Consider the following 19013-nt stretch of genomic DNA (forward strand, 5'->3'; position numbering starts at 1 on the left):
GGTTACCCCTTCTGGGATATGGACAAAGATTTTTATTATCCATATAGGTACAAAGAGTAGCTTAATTAACTTTGGTCTCTTGTCTCCATTGTAAAGCACTGTAGCTGGCAGTGCCTCTGAAGCTTTTACAGACACCCTCCCCTGTCATGTCTAAGGCGTTCTTTTGAACAAGTCACTACATTTGAATGGGAGGAAAATTAATAATGTTGCTATCAAAACTTGGAAGAAGCCTTCAGACTCAGGAAGTGCAGAAGTTCAGGAGTGCAGCAATTAGCACAGCAATTCAAAAGTGCAGCAATTAGTGGCTAATTATTGCTACATATTTCAACATTAATGAGACTTAAATACAGAGGAAATATTCGTCTTTATTTATACCTCCCACAATCAGGTTGTTTGGCAGCTTTCTTCTTTTGGGGGGTTTGCCTGGAGCAAGAAATATTTCTCCTTTGCGCCTTCTGCTGGGGGGAATGAAGAAAAATGCCTCCAAGAGTAGCCCGAGTGGGTTGAAATATTAGGCCAATACAACTGAACCTCACAACTGAAAGTATTTCTCACATCAAAGGCCTTGAGAATGCACCGGAAACATGGAATTCAGTATTTAGAATTTGTATTGTTTGGCAAGTCTGAGCAAGTGCTTTAATCCTGGGTGTTTGTATGTGTGTGTTAATTCCAGTTGGTCATTCCTAGAAGTTTATAGACGTTCCAATAGCAGATTCGCATCTTACCAATCATCCCCACATTTTTCATCTCATTAGCATTTTGGGTAGCCATCACTCAGTCTTTTCTAACTGATTAGCAATGGATCCGGAGGGCCAGGTTGTGGATTCCTTACTCATCCACAGAGACCAGGATTGCACAGTCTAGCCTGTTTGAAGAAAAGGAGTCTGTGCAGGAACATTGCTGATTCAGAAGAGAGAGACCTGATGTTGTCAGGCCTGTGCTTCTAGGACATTCTTCCCTGCATTACCTCAGTAAATACTAAGGAATTTTCAAATGTGTTTTGGTGGTTGTGGAGAGAGAGAGAAAACTCTAAGCAGCCAAGAAAAATGGTTCAATAGAGTTCGGACTAGTTACTTCTCATGGATGTTGCATGTGCAAAGTATGAGCCTTGAATTTGAGGGCATTGTGTGATGAAGTGGTTACAGAGAAGGCATTTGGAAGTTCCTGGGTTTTAGTTCTCTATTGTGTGGCACTGAACAGGACCTTTCATATTCTTGTATCTCAGTCAACTCAGCTCTAACAATGGTCATGAAATGATCATGAGGATCTCCTAGGTCTTCTCCTTTAAAACCAAATCTTGCATCAGGGTTGAGCTTTCTTGGGGAAATATAAAAAAGATTTTAGGACAGGGTGGGAAAGTTTATTCTATTTTTTCCCATAATAAATTCTAATATGGCAATCTTAGTGCACATACTAAAGCTGTGGTTCTTCATGTCATTAAACTGAGATTTCTGCTTTATGAGTTGCATTGTGTAGGAGAAATTTCACCATCCTATGTTCCCAACAGTGATGCAATCATCCACTTCCTCTGAATTATAGGTATTATTAATAATATTTTGCAGTGCAGATGCTGTGTTGTATTGAAGCATCAGATGTTGGTGCTACTTTTTCAGCAGATACTTGAACGCATTCCACATGTGACTGCTTTAGTTTTTTGAGGTAGACAACATTAAACCTAGATAATTGTGTCAATGTAGATAAGCACAGCCACCTTAAGTGTGACATATAATTATCTTGTCTCGATCCTCACTCATCATCAACCCGGATTTGAATTAGCGCAAAGGCAGTGGAGCCTCTGAACTGGTTTCGTACCAGATGTGGAATTTGTGCTGCAGTGGAATTTTGGTAGTGTTTTAGAGACAGTCCACTATGTCACTGTGTGCAGCTACAACCCATGACAAACTTTTTGTTGAGGACTAAAAAATGACTCAACTTCCTGGCGGTCTTCATGCCTTGAACATCATTGATAAGAAAGCTGTGGCTTGGCTTGACCGGATTGCATACGCCAAATAATAAGCACACCCACACGTAAGTACACACATATATATATATATATATTCAATGAAAAAACTTTATTAAGCTGGGGTTAATTGTAAGAACATATTGATTGATAAAGGGAAGAAAACTTTAAGGGAAGGCATGACATTTTCAATCACAGTGAAACTTAAAAGAAAAAGTTGTAAAGTCTGGAAATGGACAATTGTGGCCTCCTCCCCCCAAAAACCTTAACTCTCCTTCTTAATCCATACCCACCTTCAATGCAAATTGGAGATATTTACACCTTAGCTCCTATTGTCATTGATGAAGATATGTGCTGCTACTATACTGTCCTGTATAGGACGGTGTACTTGTGTGCAACACTCTTCAACTACATATGTGGCATTCGTAATTGCATACGGTCTTCTTGGTCAGCACCCATTGACAAGAGCAGCATCAATATCTTAGGCTTACTTTTAATATACATACCAAACACCTGTCCTGATTCACAGCCCAGGATACTAATGGCTTTATTTACAGAGTTGTTGCAGTTCTCTGCCCCTCTGAAAATCAAACCACCAAGCTCTCTATTAATCTAAAGAGTGAACACAAAAGGTTTTTGCTAAGTAACTTCTCCCTGTTTTCTGATTAATCAGACCGTGACAATTTGGGTTGCTAAACCTGAAAGGCCAGATGTTCAGTACCTTCTACATAAAAATTGCATGTGAGTTTTCTGTGGATAGTTGTGGTCCTCCTGTAAGCAAATGACCTGTTACCCTTCTAGCGGGTCACATGCATACCTAGATACTGCAGTTGCACGGGCAATTGTAGTAAGGGCAAGAGTTGCCATTTGGGAGATATTTTTGTACATGATCTTGTGCATGAGCAAGGACGGTATTTTTGCCCCTTAAGTCTCTCTCTATAGGCCGTTCTCTGAAGGGAGCCAAAGACTTCTGGTTCTAGGCTGTTGATGCTGATCTTGATCATGTGTATGGAGGAACTTATCCCACCCCATGAGATATACTTTAAAGAAGGACATTATGAAGGGGGAATAGATAATGGACTGGGGAGGCAAAGGACAATAGCTCTATACCAGGAGTAGTTTATAATTATGAGCATTGCAGTGAGCGAAAGAGATACAGGGATAAGTGAGGTCTGAAAGCTTTCATAAATACTGTGGGGAAAAAATGTGTATTCTTGTTTCTGAAACTGATTTCAGTGCACTCCCCTCCCTCTCTCCCCCACTCCCAATTCAGCACTACAGTCTATGGAGCGTACTTGTGTCAATTTCATTATTACATTAATTTAACATGATTAGTAACAAATCAGGCTAAAAGAATCATAAACTTGCACTGCTGGTTTTGGAACAGATGGTTCCTGAGTAGCAGAACATCCCATAGTCATGTTTGTTCAGGAACAAAGTGTGTCATTGAAAACATTCAAGTAATGGCAGGAACCTTGGAGGTAACGCCCATTTCTGGGAAGGATAGTGGTGTCTCTTGGCAGTGTTAAAAGTAAAGCGGAAAAAATAGATTATAATATCTAATTAGCGGACACTGCAGGCCTTGTCTTGATGTTTTCAGGAGGTACAGTACATTTAAACAAAAATGAATTTGTGTACTCTGGTTCTACTACAGTCCACCTGGCAGCTAGAACACACGGACAGAGCCAGGAATCAGATGCAGAGATGTTCTGCCTTGAGTGCAGGGGACTGGACTAGAAGACCTCTTCAGGTCCCTTCAGGTCCCTTCTAGTCCTATGATTCTATGTATCAGCAGGAAGTTAGCCTGTTACAGCAATTCAAAAGTTTTGTATGCAAACCACAAAATCCATTTTGCTGTTTTAGAAATATGCTAAATATTAATAATTTTTTGCAATTTTAAGCTGGAAGAGCGCAGATGAGCTGTCTCTTATTAGAAATTCCCCATCTCCCCCCCGCCCAAATAAGAGGATAACAGGAAGGAGGGAAAGGTAGAAGAATAGGAAGGTAAAAGAATGGGAGAGGAGGAGAAGGAAGGGGGGCAAAGAAGGGAAAGGAGTGCGACATCTTGGGTTTCCATTAACTAGGAATTAATCAATGGTTTCTAAAAAGTTAGACCAAAATTTTTTCAAATTTGTCAGAGGTTCCTCTTCCAAATGTTAGATGAGTTGTCTTAATGCAATTAGTGAACATGTAGTTCCACAATTTGTAATGATTTGTAATATAAACAATTAAAATAAACTCTATTTTTCCAACCTTTTAATCTACCAGGAGCACTTGTCCCTAGTGACCTAGAGTCATTAAATAAACTATTTTAACCATTAAAAAAATGTAGGCATCTAGTGTATCCTTTAATATTAATTAAATAGAGCTGAAGTCTTTACAGTTGTGAGTGTTAAGAAGGGTAGGGAAGTGTGCTGAAAAGTGAATGGGAATCTTAAGGGTTATGGACCACGTAGATGTGTTTACTATCCAGAACGTCAGGCAGGACAAAGGAGAAAAGACACTTCGGGTGAAAATCGCCTTAGTCTATGCTCTGTCTGGACTATAGTGAATCTCAGCCTGCCTGAATTTTTGGAATTACAGGCTATTTTGCAACATTAGAACAAATCTTTCTGTTTATTTAACTTATTCCCCAGTGTAGGTACCAATTCTCTAGGGGCTCTGTGTATTGAACTCTCATTAACTCTCAATGACAGCTCTGCTCAGAGAGAAGCTACAATCCAACAGGAAGGAAGGGGGTTGATTCATATGCACAGTCCTTAAGCTATACTCCTAGCAAAGAAACTCACTGATGCACCATATCCCTGAATCTGCTTGCATGGATTCAGTGGGAGCAAGATTGAATCATAGAAATATAGTAGTGATACTAGCCATAGCAATGGCAGAGACTAGGGGTTTATCTATACTTAAAATGCTACAGCAGCACAGAGTTCTCCCATCAGCACAGGTAATCCACCTCCCTGAGAGATGTTAGAATTCTTCTGTCAACCTAGCAGTGCCTATATAGGGACTTAGATCATTTAACTATAACGCTCAGAGGTGTAGATTTTTCACACCCCTGACTGACGTAATCAAATCAACCTAATTTTCTAGTTTAGGAGAGTGAACTGGATTCTGTTTCTTCCTGTGCTATTATAAATGGTGATGTGTATTATGTTCCAGTCAAGTTACAGCTATGCAAACCAAGTCAATGAGTTTACACAGGCGTCAATGAAGGGAGAATGTGATCAGCAGAGCTTTCATTCTTAGTGATAATACATGAAAAGGGAAGAACCCAGTTTGACTGTCAACTCCCAGGTTGAGGCTTTGGCTACACTTGCAGATGTACAGCGCTGTGAGTTAAACCTGACTTCGTGCAGCTGAGTAGGGAAAGCGCTGCAGTCTGTCCACACTGACAGCTGCCCAGCGCACTGTCGTGGCCACATTTGCAGCAATTGCAGCGCTATTGGGAGCGGTGCATTATGGGCAGCTATCCCACACAGCACCTTTTCCCATTCTGGCGCCGTGGGTTGTGGGAAGGGGGCATGGGTGCGGGGGATTCTGGGTCCTGTCCCAATGCCCCGTGATGCATCACTTCACATCCCAGAAATCCCTTTATTTCCGTCCACCTTTGGCGCCATCTTTCAACGGTTTCTGTGCAGCGCGATCCGTCTGCGGGAAATGGAGTCAGAACTGCTGAGGCATATGCTGACGAGTCTCGCCAGCACGTCACGTTTGGCTGTCGAACTATTCAAAGTGACAGTGAGAGTGAGGGTGAGGAGTCCGACGATGCTATCGAGCCACGTAACGCGTACGACACGAAATTGCTTGTGGCATTCACGGACATGCTTAGCACCGTGGAACACCGCTTTTGGGCTCAGGAAACAAGCACCGAGTGGTGGGATCACATCGTCATGGAAGTCTGGGATGACGAGCAGTGGCTGCAGAACTTTTGGATGAGAAAAGCCACTTTCATGGGACTGTGTGAGGAGCTTGCCCCCACCCTGCGGTGCAAGGACACGAGATTGAGAGCTGTCCTGCCAGTGGAGAAGCAGGTGGCTATTGCAATCTGGAAGCTGGCAACTCCAGACAGCTACCGGCCGGTCGCAAACCAGTTTGGAGTGGGAAAGTCGACAGTTGGAATCGTGTTGATGCAAGTTTGCAAGGCCATTAATCGCATCCGACTCAGAAGAACCGTGACTCTGGGTAACGTGCAGGAAATAGTGGATGACTTTGCACAAATGGGGTTCCCTAACTGTGGAGGGGTGATAGATGGGACGCACATTCCTATTCTGGCACCACCCCACCTAGGATCCGAGTACGTTAATCGGAAGGGGTATTTCTCTATGGTTCTCCAGGTGCTTGTGGATCACTGTGGGTGTTTCATTGACATTAACACAGGCTGGCCCGGAAAGGTGCATGACGCACGCATCTTTCAGAACACTTGGCTGTTCAGGAAGATGCAGGCCGGGACTTTTTTCCCAGAGCGGAAGATCACGGTAGGGGAAGTTGAAATGCCCATTGTGATCCTTGGAGATCCCGCTTACCTGTTAATGCCGTGACTCATGAAACCCTACACAAGGAGCCTTGACAGCAGCAAGGAACGGTTCAACTACAGGCTGAGCCGGTGCCGAATGACTGTGGAGTGTGCCTTTGGCCGTTTAAAGGCCCACTGGCGATCTCTGTATGGGAAGCTGGACTTGGCCGAAAACAGCATCCCCGCAGTTATATCCGCGTGCTGTGCCCTCCATAATATTTGTGAAGAGAAGGGTGAAAGCTTCACTCAGGCATGGACCTCCGAGGTTCAACACCTGGAGGCTGAATTTGCACAGCCAGAGAGCAGGGCTATTACAGGGGCCCAGCTCGGGGCTGCAAGGATTAGGGATGCCTTGAGGGAGCAATTTGAGGCTGAAAACCAGCAGTGATATCTGGTGCCCTGCACAGGAGTGAAGTGCAGTAGTTCCAATCTTTAGGAATCAGTGTCTGCTTAGCAGACAAGCAGACTTGCAGTGCCTGTTTATTTCCTGGGCTAAGGAGTCTTTTACTTTATGCAATAATAAAGAATGTTTTCAAAGCCAAATAATCCATTTATTGAAAAGAAACAAGGGGATGGAGTGGGGAACAGTACAATCACAGTTTCGCGTATGTCCTGTCTGGTGTGCTGTGCAGTGAGTGCTGCACTTCAGGACAGCTATACTGCATGGTGATGGGGGTTGAGTGCAGAGGGTACGGGTCGTGGTTTTCAGGGCTGGGTGGTGAAGATACTGGTGTTGGAGGCAGCAGGTGGCGTGAAGAACACGGAAGTTGGGGAAAGGGGTTGGAGGTGACAGTGGGGCACAACGGAAAGAGTTTGGGGACAAGGGCTGTGGGGGGATGGCGTTTGCATTTTCGGTACTGCTCGGTGCTTTGCCGCCGGTATGCTGTGTTTTCCTGGCAGATCCTGCTTTCTCTCTCCCTCCAGTCCTGTGCTTTCTCATTCTCTTTAATAGATTGCCGCATCACTTCTTGCAGCCTCAAAATGGTGAGTAAGGGGGACTGATTGTTTCAGGGCTGCACTGTCCTCTGGGTTTCTGTGCCTTGGGGAGAGCCAACAGCTTCAGGGGGCACCTACACTGAACACTGTCCCAACATTTTCCACAGGAGTTCGTCCTGAATGATATCTCGCTGCTGAGGGTGACCTAGGAAGCAAGGGAGGGTCTTCTACTGCAACGCGGCTTCCACCCTGGCCCATATGCAGCTTGTCTGTGTGCACAATGGTTCCCCCGCCCTTCGCGGCACAGTGGCGCGGACACATTAGCCTGGCTGGGACAAGGACCACGGTGGCTCTCCAGATAAACCTGCGCAAGCGCATTGCACACATTCTGGATGAGACATTCGAGGAGATTACCGAGGCCGATTATTGCAGTGTGATAAACCATATCAATGCACTATTCCGCATTTAGGCATGCATGCCTAACCCTCCTCTCCCAAAGAGCCTGCACCGAAAAAATTCCTTCCCGAAAAAAATAACGCTTACCGGGAACCTGCTCTTCTGTTCTCCACCAAGTACCGGCCGCTGCGACTGGCTACCTTCCTCCTGGCTTGAGAAGAGCTCCTGGCTGCATGGCTCCAGGGATTCTGGGGTGTCTCCATCCGGCCCACCACCATCACTCCCGTTCTCCTCCTCCTCCTCCTCCCCCTTGCCCCCACACCGGCTCTGAAGTGTCCATGGTGGTGCTCGGAGTGGAGGTGGGGTTAACCCCAAGTATTGCATCCAGCTCTTTGTAGAATCGGCAGGTTGCAGGGGGAGCACCCGAGCAGCCGTTTGCGTCGCGGGCTTTGCGGTAGGCACTCCGCAGCTCCTTCACTTTAATCCTGCACTGCAGGGCGTCCCGGTCATGGCCCCTTTCCATCATGTCCTTTGATACCTTCCCGAAGGTATCGTAATTCCTACGGCTGGAGCGCAGCTGGGATTGGACAGCTTCCTCCCCCCAAACACTGATGAGGTCCAGCAACTCACCATTGCTCCATGCTGGGGCTCGCTTGGCATGTGGAGGCATGGTCACCTGGAAAGATTCGCTGATAGCACTCCACACCACGCCGGGCTGAGCAAACAGGAAGGGGATTTTTAAAATTCCCGGGGAATGTAAAGGGTGGGTCACATGGTTGGTTACCTGAGGCCAGGGCAGTAGAGTTTGAACTGATGACCAGAGTGGCCAGATCAGGCATTGTGGGATACTGCCAAATAATTCTGGAGGCCATTCACAGCGCAATACTCGCTATTCCTCTCGGAGAGGTGGAGTACATGCAGTGCTGCAACCACAGAGATACAGCGCTGCAAATGCCTTGCCAGTGTGGACGGGGAGTGAGTTACAGCGCTGGGGGAGCCTTTACAGTACTGTAACTCGCAAGTGTAGCCAAGGCCCGAGTTTGCAGGGCTGTCAGGTAGAAAATAACTCCTTTATTAGTAAACTCAGCACATACGGTGATATGGAACTCACTGAAGTCCCATGGTGCCATTTTTACAGTGTCACAATTCTGCTATTCAGAGTGGAACTACGCTTTCAAATAGAAAATTAGCTTTGGGAGCAAAATAAAAATAATGAATTGTTTTACAGTAATATACAGGATGGACTTGATTTACATCAAATTGATTTAAATCCTGATTTAAATCACTAGTCAGGAAGACTCGATTTAATCATGGATTTCTACTTAAAAGTGCATTCTTGTTGGTTGTTATAACTTTAACTCATATTCTTCACAACTCAGGGGTAGATGTAGGTTTCATTTTTAGAAGGTACACTATACATTTTTAAGTGATTTATTTTGAAAACTTTTCAGATTAGTTTTACAGCTATATCAGAAAATGTATGATTGTTTGGTTATTTCATTTACCAAAGGTAACTGAAGCAGATATTTATGAAGTCACTGGGAAGTGAACTATCTCCAGTTCAACAGGTTAATCATTAATATTTGGAGGATTTTCTTGCCATGTTGTATTAGGAGGAGAACATCACCAGACAGACATTTAAATTGTTTTATTTAACTAAAACAACAATGTTATATATTCTTGATTTTTTTTCGTCAACAGCAAACATAATATTTTAACAAAACAAGCTTATGAATTTTCGAATTTAGTTAAACATTCAAGTTTTTTAAAATCAGGTTTGTTTTTGTTAAAATTGTTTTTAACTAAAATAGTGAAATGAAACATTTTAAAAAAAATTAAATCAACTATGTGAGCTAGGTCAACATGAGAAACTTAAAATATTGGCTTCTGAAGCTAACTTAGTCGTCGTCTTCACCTTCTTTTTCCTGTTTGTTCATAATCTGGAAAAGAAAAACAAGCTTTCCTGCTTTTTCAGGTCCCAAACGATTTCTCAGTTTGGAATGAATTAGTCCAAAGGAAGAAAATATTCTATCTATACTGGCAGAAGAAGCTACTGCTGTTTAAAGTGAGATTATCACTTTAACAGTCTCTAAATCCAAGTGCTTAAGTGACTTCCACCAATTCACTGGTGTGACTTTCTTTAAACATCAGCAGCAAACGTATATTTCTTGAATGGTTCTTATTCCCAAACTGGGTCTCTTTTACGGCCTGCTTCCATTATAGGTTTTCCCTTCTAGTGAGAGAATGGTATGGTAGATCTCAAATCAATGAAGGCTACACTCAGAAAGACCTCCAGACTTCTGGAATATGCTCCTCAAACAGTTTCACTTTTGTTTCTACTGCCTGTCCCTCCCTTCTCACATTTATCTCCATACTTCTTCTCCTTGTCCAGATCTATTCCACCCCCAACAATCTTCTATTCATTGAACTTTTTGAAACTTTGCACTTTTAGAGAGAGGTAAGGGATTGACTCTGTGTACACAAATTTGCAGAGGGACAATAGGGTTGAGGTCTGTTATTTCTCACCTCTATATATTATTTATTTATTTTTAAAACATTTCTGCTGTTAACAAGTATGTTATCTCCGGAGACACAAATCCACAGTTTGAGAACTGCAAAACTAAGCATCTCTGATGGTATCCTCTAGACTGAGCATTGAGTCCCATTGGGTAGATAGAAAGATTACCTTAAATAATCTATACAGAAGCCCCTGGAACTCCTTAAAATTGGGTCCCTAATCCATGAACTATTGGAACTCATTTACAAAACTTTTCTTAAACATTACGTGAATATATTGTCTCATACTATAGAATTAGAATTTATAATCCCTATTTCCTGATGAGATATCTTTGAGCTATAATGTATCTTAAAACTATCTTTAGATAGGTTTTTTCCTCAAAAAGTATTTTATCAAAAAATCCGATTTAAATAAAAACATTCCAATTTTTTTTTAAATCATTGATTTTTATCCATGCTGGTAATATAGTTCCATGACTACTTCCCTTTCCCCCATGACCTTTCTCCCAGACTTTCTTGTCAAAATCATACCCCTCTTTATCCCATCTGCATCCTTCTTGAGATAACATTAACTGGCTTTGACTGCCTATAATTCATATTATTGAACTCTTTATAATGTCTACCGAGTCACTTAATAATTAATACAAATTACATATGAAGGATATTAACAAGAAATATAGTAATATTAGTAGTGTTTGACTGGCTTAGATGTCTAGTTTTCAAGAGTATGGGTCGTGGTTAGTTGAGCTGTACACAGTTAGGATAGGTGCAGAATTCTGCTTTCAGTTGATAAATGGAATACTGATGCAGTTTTAAATTTTTTGAAGTGTATATTAGATACTGTCTAGATTACATTAAAATACCTATTTATTCTAGGGAAGTTTTACATTTATGGAAATATAAAACATGCACCTGTTCTCTCTAGGTGTGATTGATTTAGAGTTCTAGTAAGCCATGCATTTAGGGCAGTAACATTCCTGTGTTGTCCCTTTGAAACACGAGTTTATGTATATTCTTTGGAGTCCTTTTGCATTTTTCAGTGCACACATTTTGCCTCAGATGTGCCTCACACGTGCTTTCTGTTGCGCAGGTCTGACAATGGAGACCCGTCAACAAGAATGCATTGGAGAGACAACCTGCCCATTGTTCTACAAGTGTTTTCCTCACCTCCACGTTAAACTTGGTTAGTGCAAAATTAAATAGCTCTATTTTATTTTTAAGGTGTTTAGATTTAAAATTCCTGGATCTAAAATTAAGCTCTTTGTCACACTGCCCAGTGAAAGAGAGAGAGAAGGAATAGAAGTTGGTATTTAAGACTCAGGGTCATTTTATGGCACCCTGGATACTTCTCTTAATCAGCGGACACGGGCAGAGGAAGGAAAAGGATGGCCTTTTGGCCATAGTGAGTCCGCGGTCCCAGTTTGCAGCTTCCATTCTTCTTTAAACCAATGAACCAGTTCTTATCTGCATGCTTCTTAGACGTGTACGTGTTGTAATGATTTTCTTCCACTCTTTCCAAGAACAAGCATTCCTCACCCGGTAACAGCTGAAAAAGAGTTCCAAATATCCATGGTGAGAGTGAATGGCATAAGCATGCCCCTAAGTGCATAACCATGCCCCTAAGTGCAGTGATCTAGACTCAGTTAGACTTGAGGAGTTGTAGTTTGCCGTGAGGCTCTACCCAAACCCCCCCTTTAAGACCATTGGTTTTTGAATCTGACTCCATTCTATTAATACAATGTTCATTTGAAACAGGCACTTCCCTAAAATTGGTGGAAGCTTGTGCTAAGTAGGTTTCCTTGGCTTAGCTAACTTCTCTACAGTAACTTGTTCATGGCACCTGCCTTTCAATCAGCTACAAGTGAGCTGTGACACTATCCTGTCTGCAATCAGTTTCTTTGTCAAAGAACCCCGCCGCCTCCTGAGCAGCTACACATCCTGGGCCCAATTCATCCGTGGTGCAGTTCCATTGAAATCAGTGCAATTGGTCCACTCTTTCTGCAGCTGCCAAGTAGCTAGCGATGGCTGTGGAATTATATCAGTAAGCTGCTTTCATGAGCACTCACCAGCTCTGAGACACTGTGACAGAATGCAGGGGAGTTTTGACCTGCTCCTTTTCCGAGCTGGGCCGGTTCATCCCTCCTTAGGCAACCTGGTGACCCCAAGCTTCCCAGGGATCACTATATTGATGCCGAATTTAGTGCGGACACCTGATTGGCATAGCCTACTGCAGTCCAGAACTCCTGAGTTCAAGCGATCCACTGGCCTCAGCCTCCCCAGTAGCTGGGATTACAGGTGGGCGCCAGTGAGCCTTCACTTTGATCACTTAGGGCATGTCTACACTTAAGATGCCCTATGTTAGCAGCCACGTTTTCAGTGTGGAGCAGGGAGCTGAGATCTTGGGGAGGGCTGCTGGGCTCCCAGCGGGGAGATCCATGCCTGGAGCCTGGTGTGGCTGCCCCATTCCCGGCAGGGAGCAAAGGAGCCTGGTGTGGCTGCCCCATTCCCGGAGAGAAGCCCGGGGAGGGCAGCTGGGCTCCAAACAGGGAGATTTGTGCCCAGAGTCCAATTAGCTGCCATGCTCCCAGTGGGGAGCTGGGAGCCTGGGTGGGAGCCCAGATCAGAGTGGGAAGCTGTGACCCCAGGGGGCAGCAGGACTCCCTGTGGGGAGCCCAGGGGTCAGCCTGAGCCGGGAGCCTGGGTGGCAGCCCGGCTTTGAGTGGAGCCCGGCCAGCACCCAGGCTGGCGAGCCAGGAGGCAGCTTTTGCTGGAGCCGTGAAATTGACAAGAATGACAGCCAACAGATATAAGTAACAGTGTCTACAGGGACACTGTGTCACCGTAACTGCACTGACATAAGCCCTACACCTCTCCTGGAGGTGGAGTTGTTATGCCTGTGTAGTAGGGCACTTACATCGGTGGGAGCAAGGCTGTAGTGCGTACACTGACATAATGAGTTCGACGTAAGCTGCCGTATGTCGACCTAACGCTGTAGTGCAGACCATGCCTTAGAAGCTAATTAGTTCTCCAGGAAAAGCTGATTAGGATTAATGAACTCAGTTGGCCATCAGTCCAGGAATGATCAGAGGCACAGGAAGGAAGTGCAACGGGAGAGAAGAGCGAGGGGAGAAGGGAGGAAAAGGGCTAGCTGGGGCCTAGTTACAGAGAGTCTCAGAGTCAGGAGACCTCAGCTCCTTTCAGGAGAGAGCCTAAAGCTTGGCAAACACTGTAAATAGGTGGGAGCACGGGGGACCCTGGTGATATTGGTGAAGGGGACTTGAAATAAATCTTCACTGATAGCGCACCTGGAGGACTCGGTGCAGTTTCTGGGGTAAGAAGGTGAGGTGGAGCAGGGCCCCTGTGACAGATGCACATGCTTAACAGAGAAATCAGCAATTGTATGTCATACCAAAATTAGGGTGATCTTAGGTCAGTTGTTAACAGACATCATGTGTGGCACTAAGTGTCCTCATTGGGAGAATGACTGGAAAGGCCGAGGTTTGAATGGCTTGGAGACACTGCTACCTTCTCCCTCATACAGGTGGTCCCTGCAGATCACGGCTGAGGCAAATTGGCAAGCAGGTGGCTGGGAGCTATACTGCTACCTGTGGTTTACTTAATCTGAGAACAGAAAACTTCACCTCACATCAATCCCTTTTTGGAAGCACTAAATTCACCTAGAAAGGATGTTGAGAAGTTTTAAGTTACAACGCAACATTTGCATCATAGAATGAAGAGTCTGATGTGATGCGTCCTGAAAAAAGGGAGTTTACAAATCAGGACGATGGCCAGCCCCAGGTCAAGCAGCTGCAACTTCACTGCAGTCTATGGGCAAGAGAGAAGTTTTGGCCAAGAGTTTCTAATAGTCTCTTTCTGAAAACTGGCAGCTGAAAAGACACTATAATGATGCTGCTACTGCTTCCAACTATGAACTATAATATGTTAAATATTTTGGGGCACCGTTACAAGCTTTTATTTATTTATTCATTCCAAAAATAAATTTGGGTAAAGAGTGGTGATCCAGCTGCAAAAATAACAAACAGACTAAATGTTGCTTGTGGGTTACATTACTCAGAGCTACCAGATTTCTGCCAACCTCAAAATTCTCAATGTCTGGTACCACATCAACCTCATACTTACTGATCCATATAAAAGTCCATTGGTATCCATAGCCAAAAACTGTCCAGACTCAGTGCTCTTTATATATACTTCACCCACGCTTTCCGCACTTAGCTGCAGCTGAACTGAAAGTAAAAATAAAACAACAAAAATAAAAGAAAAAAAAACAAAAAAAAAGTCGTCACAGATATGGCAATGCTTCTAGGAAGGTTAGCAATGGGAGAGAATCGTATGCTCATCCAAAGTGCCTGTTCATAAGGGTGAGACTGTTTGTAAGGGAGACAATATATTGCTGAAACAGTAATAACCCCTCCTTGTCCGATCCCCGTCCCCGTGTTTTAGGAACGAAGGGCCAAATTTTATTTTATGTACACCAGAGGAAGACATTTTTTTTAAAAAGCACTGGATAGGGATTCAGGAGATCTGGGTTATAGTTCTACCTAACAAACCTGCTCTCTGACCTTGGCAAGTCACGTAGTGCTTTCTGCCCCTCAGCTCCCACCAGTAAAATAGGCATAGTAATAATCTTTTCTCCTATCCTTTGTTCCTTGTCCATGCAGAGTGCTAGCTCTTTGGGAAAAGCACTGTCTCTTACCACGTGCAGCTACAGCAGATAGCACAACAGCACATAGCACAAGCACAGCCGTGATCTTGGTTGGAGCTTATTGGGGCTAATGGAACACTAATAATAATAATAATAATCCAATGACATGGAGTTACTCCGATTTCATGTACATACTCTGAGAACAGAATTCAGCCCCAAATCTGTTTTTATTTAAAAGTTTCTTAATCATATAATGTTTTGAGTTCATGTTTATTAATGTCTAAGTGTAGTTATTCTCCCAGCCACAAAGGGTACTAAATAAGTAGGATGGTCAGTCTCCATCCTAGAAAATATCTCCTTTTGGAGGCAGGTCAAGTGATCACATTTTTATACTACTATAATGTGGGTAGCTGCCCCGCCATGATGTAAACAGAGAGAGAAAACAATTGGCTACTGAAGAAAGAGTGGATAGTATAATGCAGTGGTTCTCAAACTTTAGCAACCTGAGCACCCCTATTTTGATTTAAATATTTTCACAGACCCTCAGCCCCCTGCTCAGTCCCCACCTCTACTCCACCCCTTCCCCCAAGTCCCCATCCTTCCTCTTCCTTGCCTCTTTCCACCTCCTCCCCCGAGCATGCCCAGTCCCCACTCCTCCCCCCCCAATGCCTCCTGTATGCCGATGAACAGCTGTTCCGTGGCGTGCAGGAGGCACTGGGAGGGAGGGGGAGCAGTTGATCAGCAGGGCCAGCGACCCTGGACATGACTCATGGACCCTCTGGAGTACCCGCAGGGGTCCACAGACCCCAGTTTGGGAAACTCTGGTACAATGTATTAAATCTCTGATCTGTCAACTGAGACTGCTAATAGGGCGCCAGTTGGTGGTGAATTTTGTGACATGGAGAGTTGTCCACTAGGAACTGGACTGAGACCCTGAATCACTTCAACACAGGCCACCAGACTTTGACTTTCAGTCACTACCAACCTAGACTGGATTTGAACTGGTGACTTTGACGGGGGGAAAGCTCTGTGTATCCCTGTTGTATCGCCTGAGACCAGCGAGCAGGTCCTAGTGTCTATACCACACTTGATGTCCTCTTACATAAAGTTGCATTTTTAAAAAAACTTCCAATTTGAGCTGCGTGGACACTCTTTCCTGCTGGTTATCTTTCTTCTTAGTTCACTCTGATTGTCTAGGCAAAAATGATTAAAAACCCAATGCTCATTTCTTTCAAAAATATATTTCCACTAGGGAGGGGATCCAATACGTAATAATGTTTAGGGAGCATTCTTGAAAACTCTTTCCATTCAGATAGAAGACTTAGATGCTACTGTGATGGGCAGCTAGGCAGAAATATTGTAGCCAGCTCTAGTGTGAATAATTGAAACATCACTTTAAAACAGGCAAATAACTATTGCGTTCGTCATGTGAAGAGTCTTACAAAATCAGGATCATGAAACATCATATTTCTAGGCCTCCAGTCAGTTTTCTTCTGCCCCGGAAAGACTCATTATCAAATAGTGTTCATGACCTGGGGAAATCCAGTGCCACTGGGAGACAAGTTTGAAATTTTTTTAGCTGATTCCTTCCTTATTTTATTTTAGTCTCATTTTGGTAAGATAAAAAGTAATATCGTCTCTTGAAATGACAGAAGCCCTTGTCCCTGTGAAACCTTTGTTGCTATGGCTCAGTTCCTTTAATCAGGCACTTACTGTTCAGTAAATAATGTTTGATTAGCAAATTGGATGGGAGCAGATTTGCTGTCATTTGTGACTCCTTTGTTTGCTCTGTTCAAATTGGGATCTTGCATTCAGCACGTCCTTGAACTGGAACACCACCAGTCTGCTGATGTTCTGCTCAGAGCTGCATTCCCAGAACCCGGTAAAGGGAGTAAACTAGGAAGGAGAGAGGGAAACAGGAAGAGAGGCTGCTACATAATTAAAATAGTCATACAAGAATGAGAGAGAGCATCCACCCACAATGAAGAAGCAAAGTCCTCTCTGGCTGGCTGTACAATTTCTAGGCTGGTAGCAGGCAGCAACGTGGCTGAATGGGAAAAGAGAGAAGTAGTTTGGGAAGGAAAAGCAGGCAAGAGCCCATGCACGGATTCCTCACAACCCTCCCCACCGGGACTAGGTAAAATAGAGACTAATTAAGAATCAGCCCCAAACCTTTATCCATTTTTGGAATTGAGCATGAACTTCACGTTTAAGAGTCCAAAATGTTCTGTGAAGTTTTCTTTCTTTGTCTGATTTCCAGCATCAGAATTGCCTGAATATTGCAAAAAAGATGCGGCTGGTGGGATTACTAATTAGAACTGGATGCATGGAGAGAGAAGTGCCAGAAAGATTGTTCTCAGCAGATCTCCTAGCCAAGTTTGCACTCAGATAACTATCCAAAACTTTGAATGCTTATGAGAACAATCCCCAAATTCCAAATCTTTTGTGATTTGTGCATGAGCGAGCATTTGCAAATACAAACACACACTCCATTAGCTCTATCAGCAGGAAAACCTTTATAAATTACAGATCTTCTCTTCCCCTTTACTTTCTTATGACCAGAGGCTCATTGTTTTCAGTGTGGCATTGGGGATGACCTTATTGCTTCTGAGTAGAGTGAATTATTTTGCTGGTAGCATAACACTCAAGAGAAATAAGAACCCACTGAAGTGGGTTCTTGGCTGCTCCCTGTCAGTCAATGCTTTCTACCAGCCATATGAATAACATCCAAAAGGGAGAGTCTGGCCAGGTGAGGTCACCAGCCTGCCCACGCATTGAGGGTGTGTTTTATTGGGCAAATTCTCATCCCACTTAAGTATGTATAAAATATAGAGGCACGGAACCTGCTTAGCTCATAACTTTCAGTGCACAGAAATGTTCTCTGTACCCAGGGTTATTCCATTGGCATGTATCCCTTTAAGGAGTTTCCTCTATAAATATTTTTCATCAGGATGTCCAAGTTTAGTAGCTCATTGACACTCAGTTCCTTTCTGGCAAAGGTTTGCAAACCGACATCCTTCAGCAAGCAGCACTGGCGACATGCAAAGGGGAGTAAGCAGCTTGTCATGAGTGAACCATGGTGGAGAACTCGCCACGGTAGCTGGCCATTTCCTTCTAGCGCAACCTGCTCTGATTTCTTGCTGGAGGAAGAGATCAAAGGAAAGGATACACGTTCTTGGTGCCTGGAGCTGGCAAAGGTCTGGGAAGGTAACAGATTTCACCAAACTCTTCCTGATTTTGGGGTGGCTGAGTCTGGCACTCAAAAGTCGCCGCTATGTGGTGGCCTCTAGGTAATTAGTTGATTGCCACATGCTAGTTCGTAGTGGGTAAATATCCGTTTCACAAAATCACCACCGCTCTTGGAATGCGTTGACACTCTTGTTGGCAGTTTCAGCAGAGACACTAAAGGCTGGATGAGCCTAGAGGATGAACTGCTTCTCACCTGGAAAAGCAGTCCCCAGCTCAGGGCTGAGGGAAGCTGGGGGAAGCCTGCACTACCGCTGACCATGCCCTGCCTGTTCTGCAGATTTTATCACTGCCACCTCAGCTAAATCGAGCATTGTAAAAATACGTAAAACAAAGTGGAAAGGCAACACTGGTCACTAGCAGCACCATCCACCTCCCCGGTCCTGTCTGGGTTAGTGTTCTGTGGAGGCCCCAGGCCTTCCAGCATTTCTGATTGACAGGGTTTTGTTTGTCCAGTTCCAGGTATTTCCCGCCCTCCCCAGCTCTGTGTGTCTAACTTTAACATGGGTTCAGTTGGGTGAACTGGCATGACACCAGTGTTCAGAAATGACTGTCTGAGTCCCAAAATAAACCAGCGCTTAGGTAGGGTTACCATATTAAACAAATAAAAAAAGAGGACCCTCCACGGGTCCCTGGCCCCGCCCATTTCCCACCCCCACCCAACTCCGCTCCTTCCCCGCCCAACCCCACCCTAACTCCGCCCCCTCCTCCTTCCCACTCCCAGCCACGCGAAAAGGGCTGCCCGAGCGCTACCGGCTTCACGGTTTGCCGGGCAGCCC

The 19013-nt window shown here is 44.3% G+C and overlaps 1 protein-coding gene across 5 annotated transcripts in view; it reads right to left on the bottom strand.

The window, feature by feature from the left end:
* Positions 1 to 10761: 10761 nt before the first annotated feature.
* The window catches only part of FGF1 (fibroblast growth factor 1), a 62680-nt gene continuing 54428 nt past the window's right edge, over positions 10762 to 19013 (bottom strand). For 4 of the 5 annotated variants that reach the window (XM_034779393.1, XM_034779391.1, XM_034779392.1 and 1 more), the window contains 2 exons: positions 14466 to 14569; positions 10762 to 11871 (listed from right to left, as the gene is read on the bottom strand). In XM_034779393.1, coding sequence (XP_034635284.1) covers positions 11677 to 11871; positions 14466 to 14569 — 299 coding nt within the window. In that variant the 3' untranslated portion in view covers positions 10762 to 11676. Of the gene's footprint in view, positions 11872 to 14465; positions 14570 to 16701; positions 16885 to 19013 lie in introns of all 5 variants that reach the window. The other variant, XR_004646858.1, reaches the window with a different exon arrangement.

This window comes from Trachemys scripta, chromosome 8 (assembly GCF_013100865.1).
Source record: "Trachemys scripta elegans isolate TJP31775 chromosome 8, CAS_Tse_1.0, whole genome shotgun sequence".
Taxonomy (NCBI): Eukaryota; Metazoa; Chordata; order Testudines; family Emydidae; genus Trachemys; species Trachemys scripta.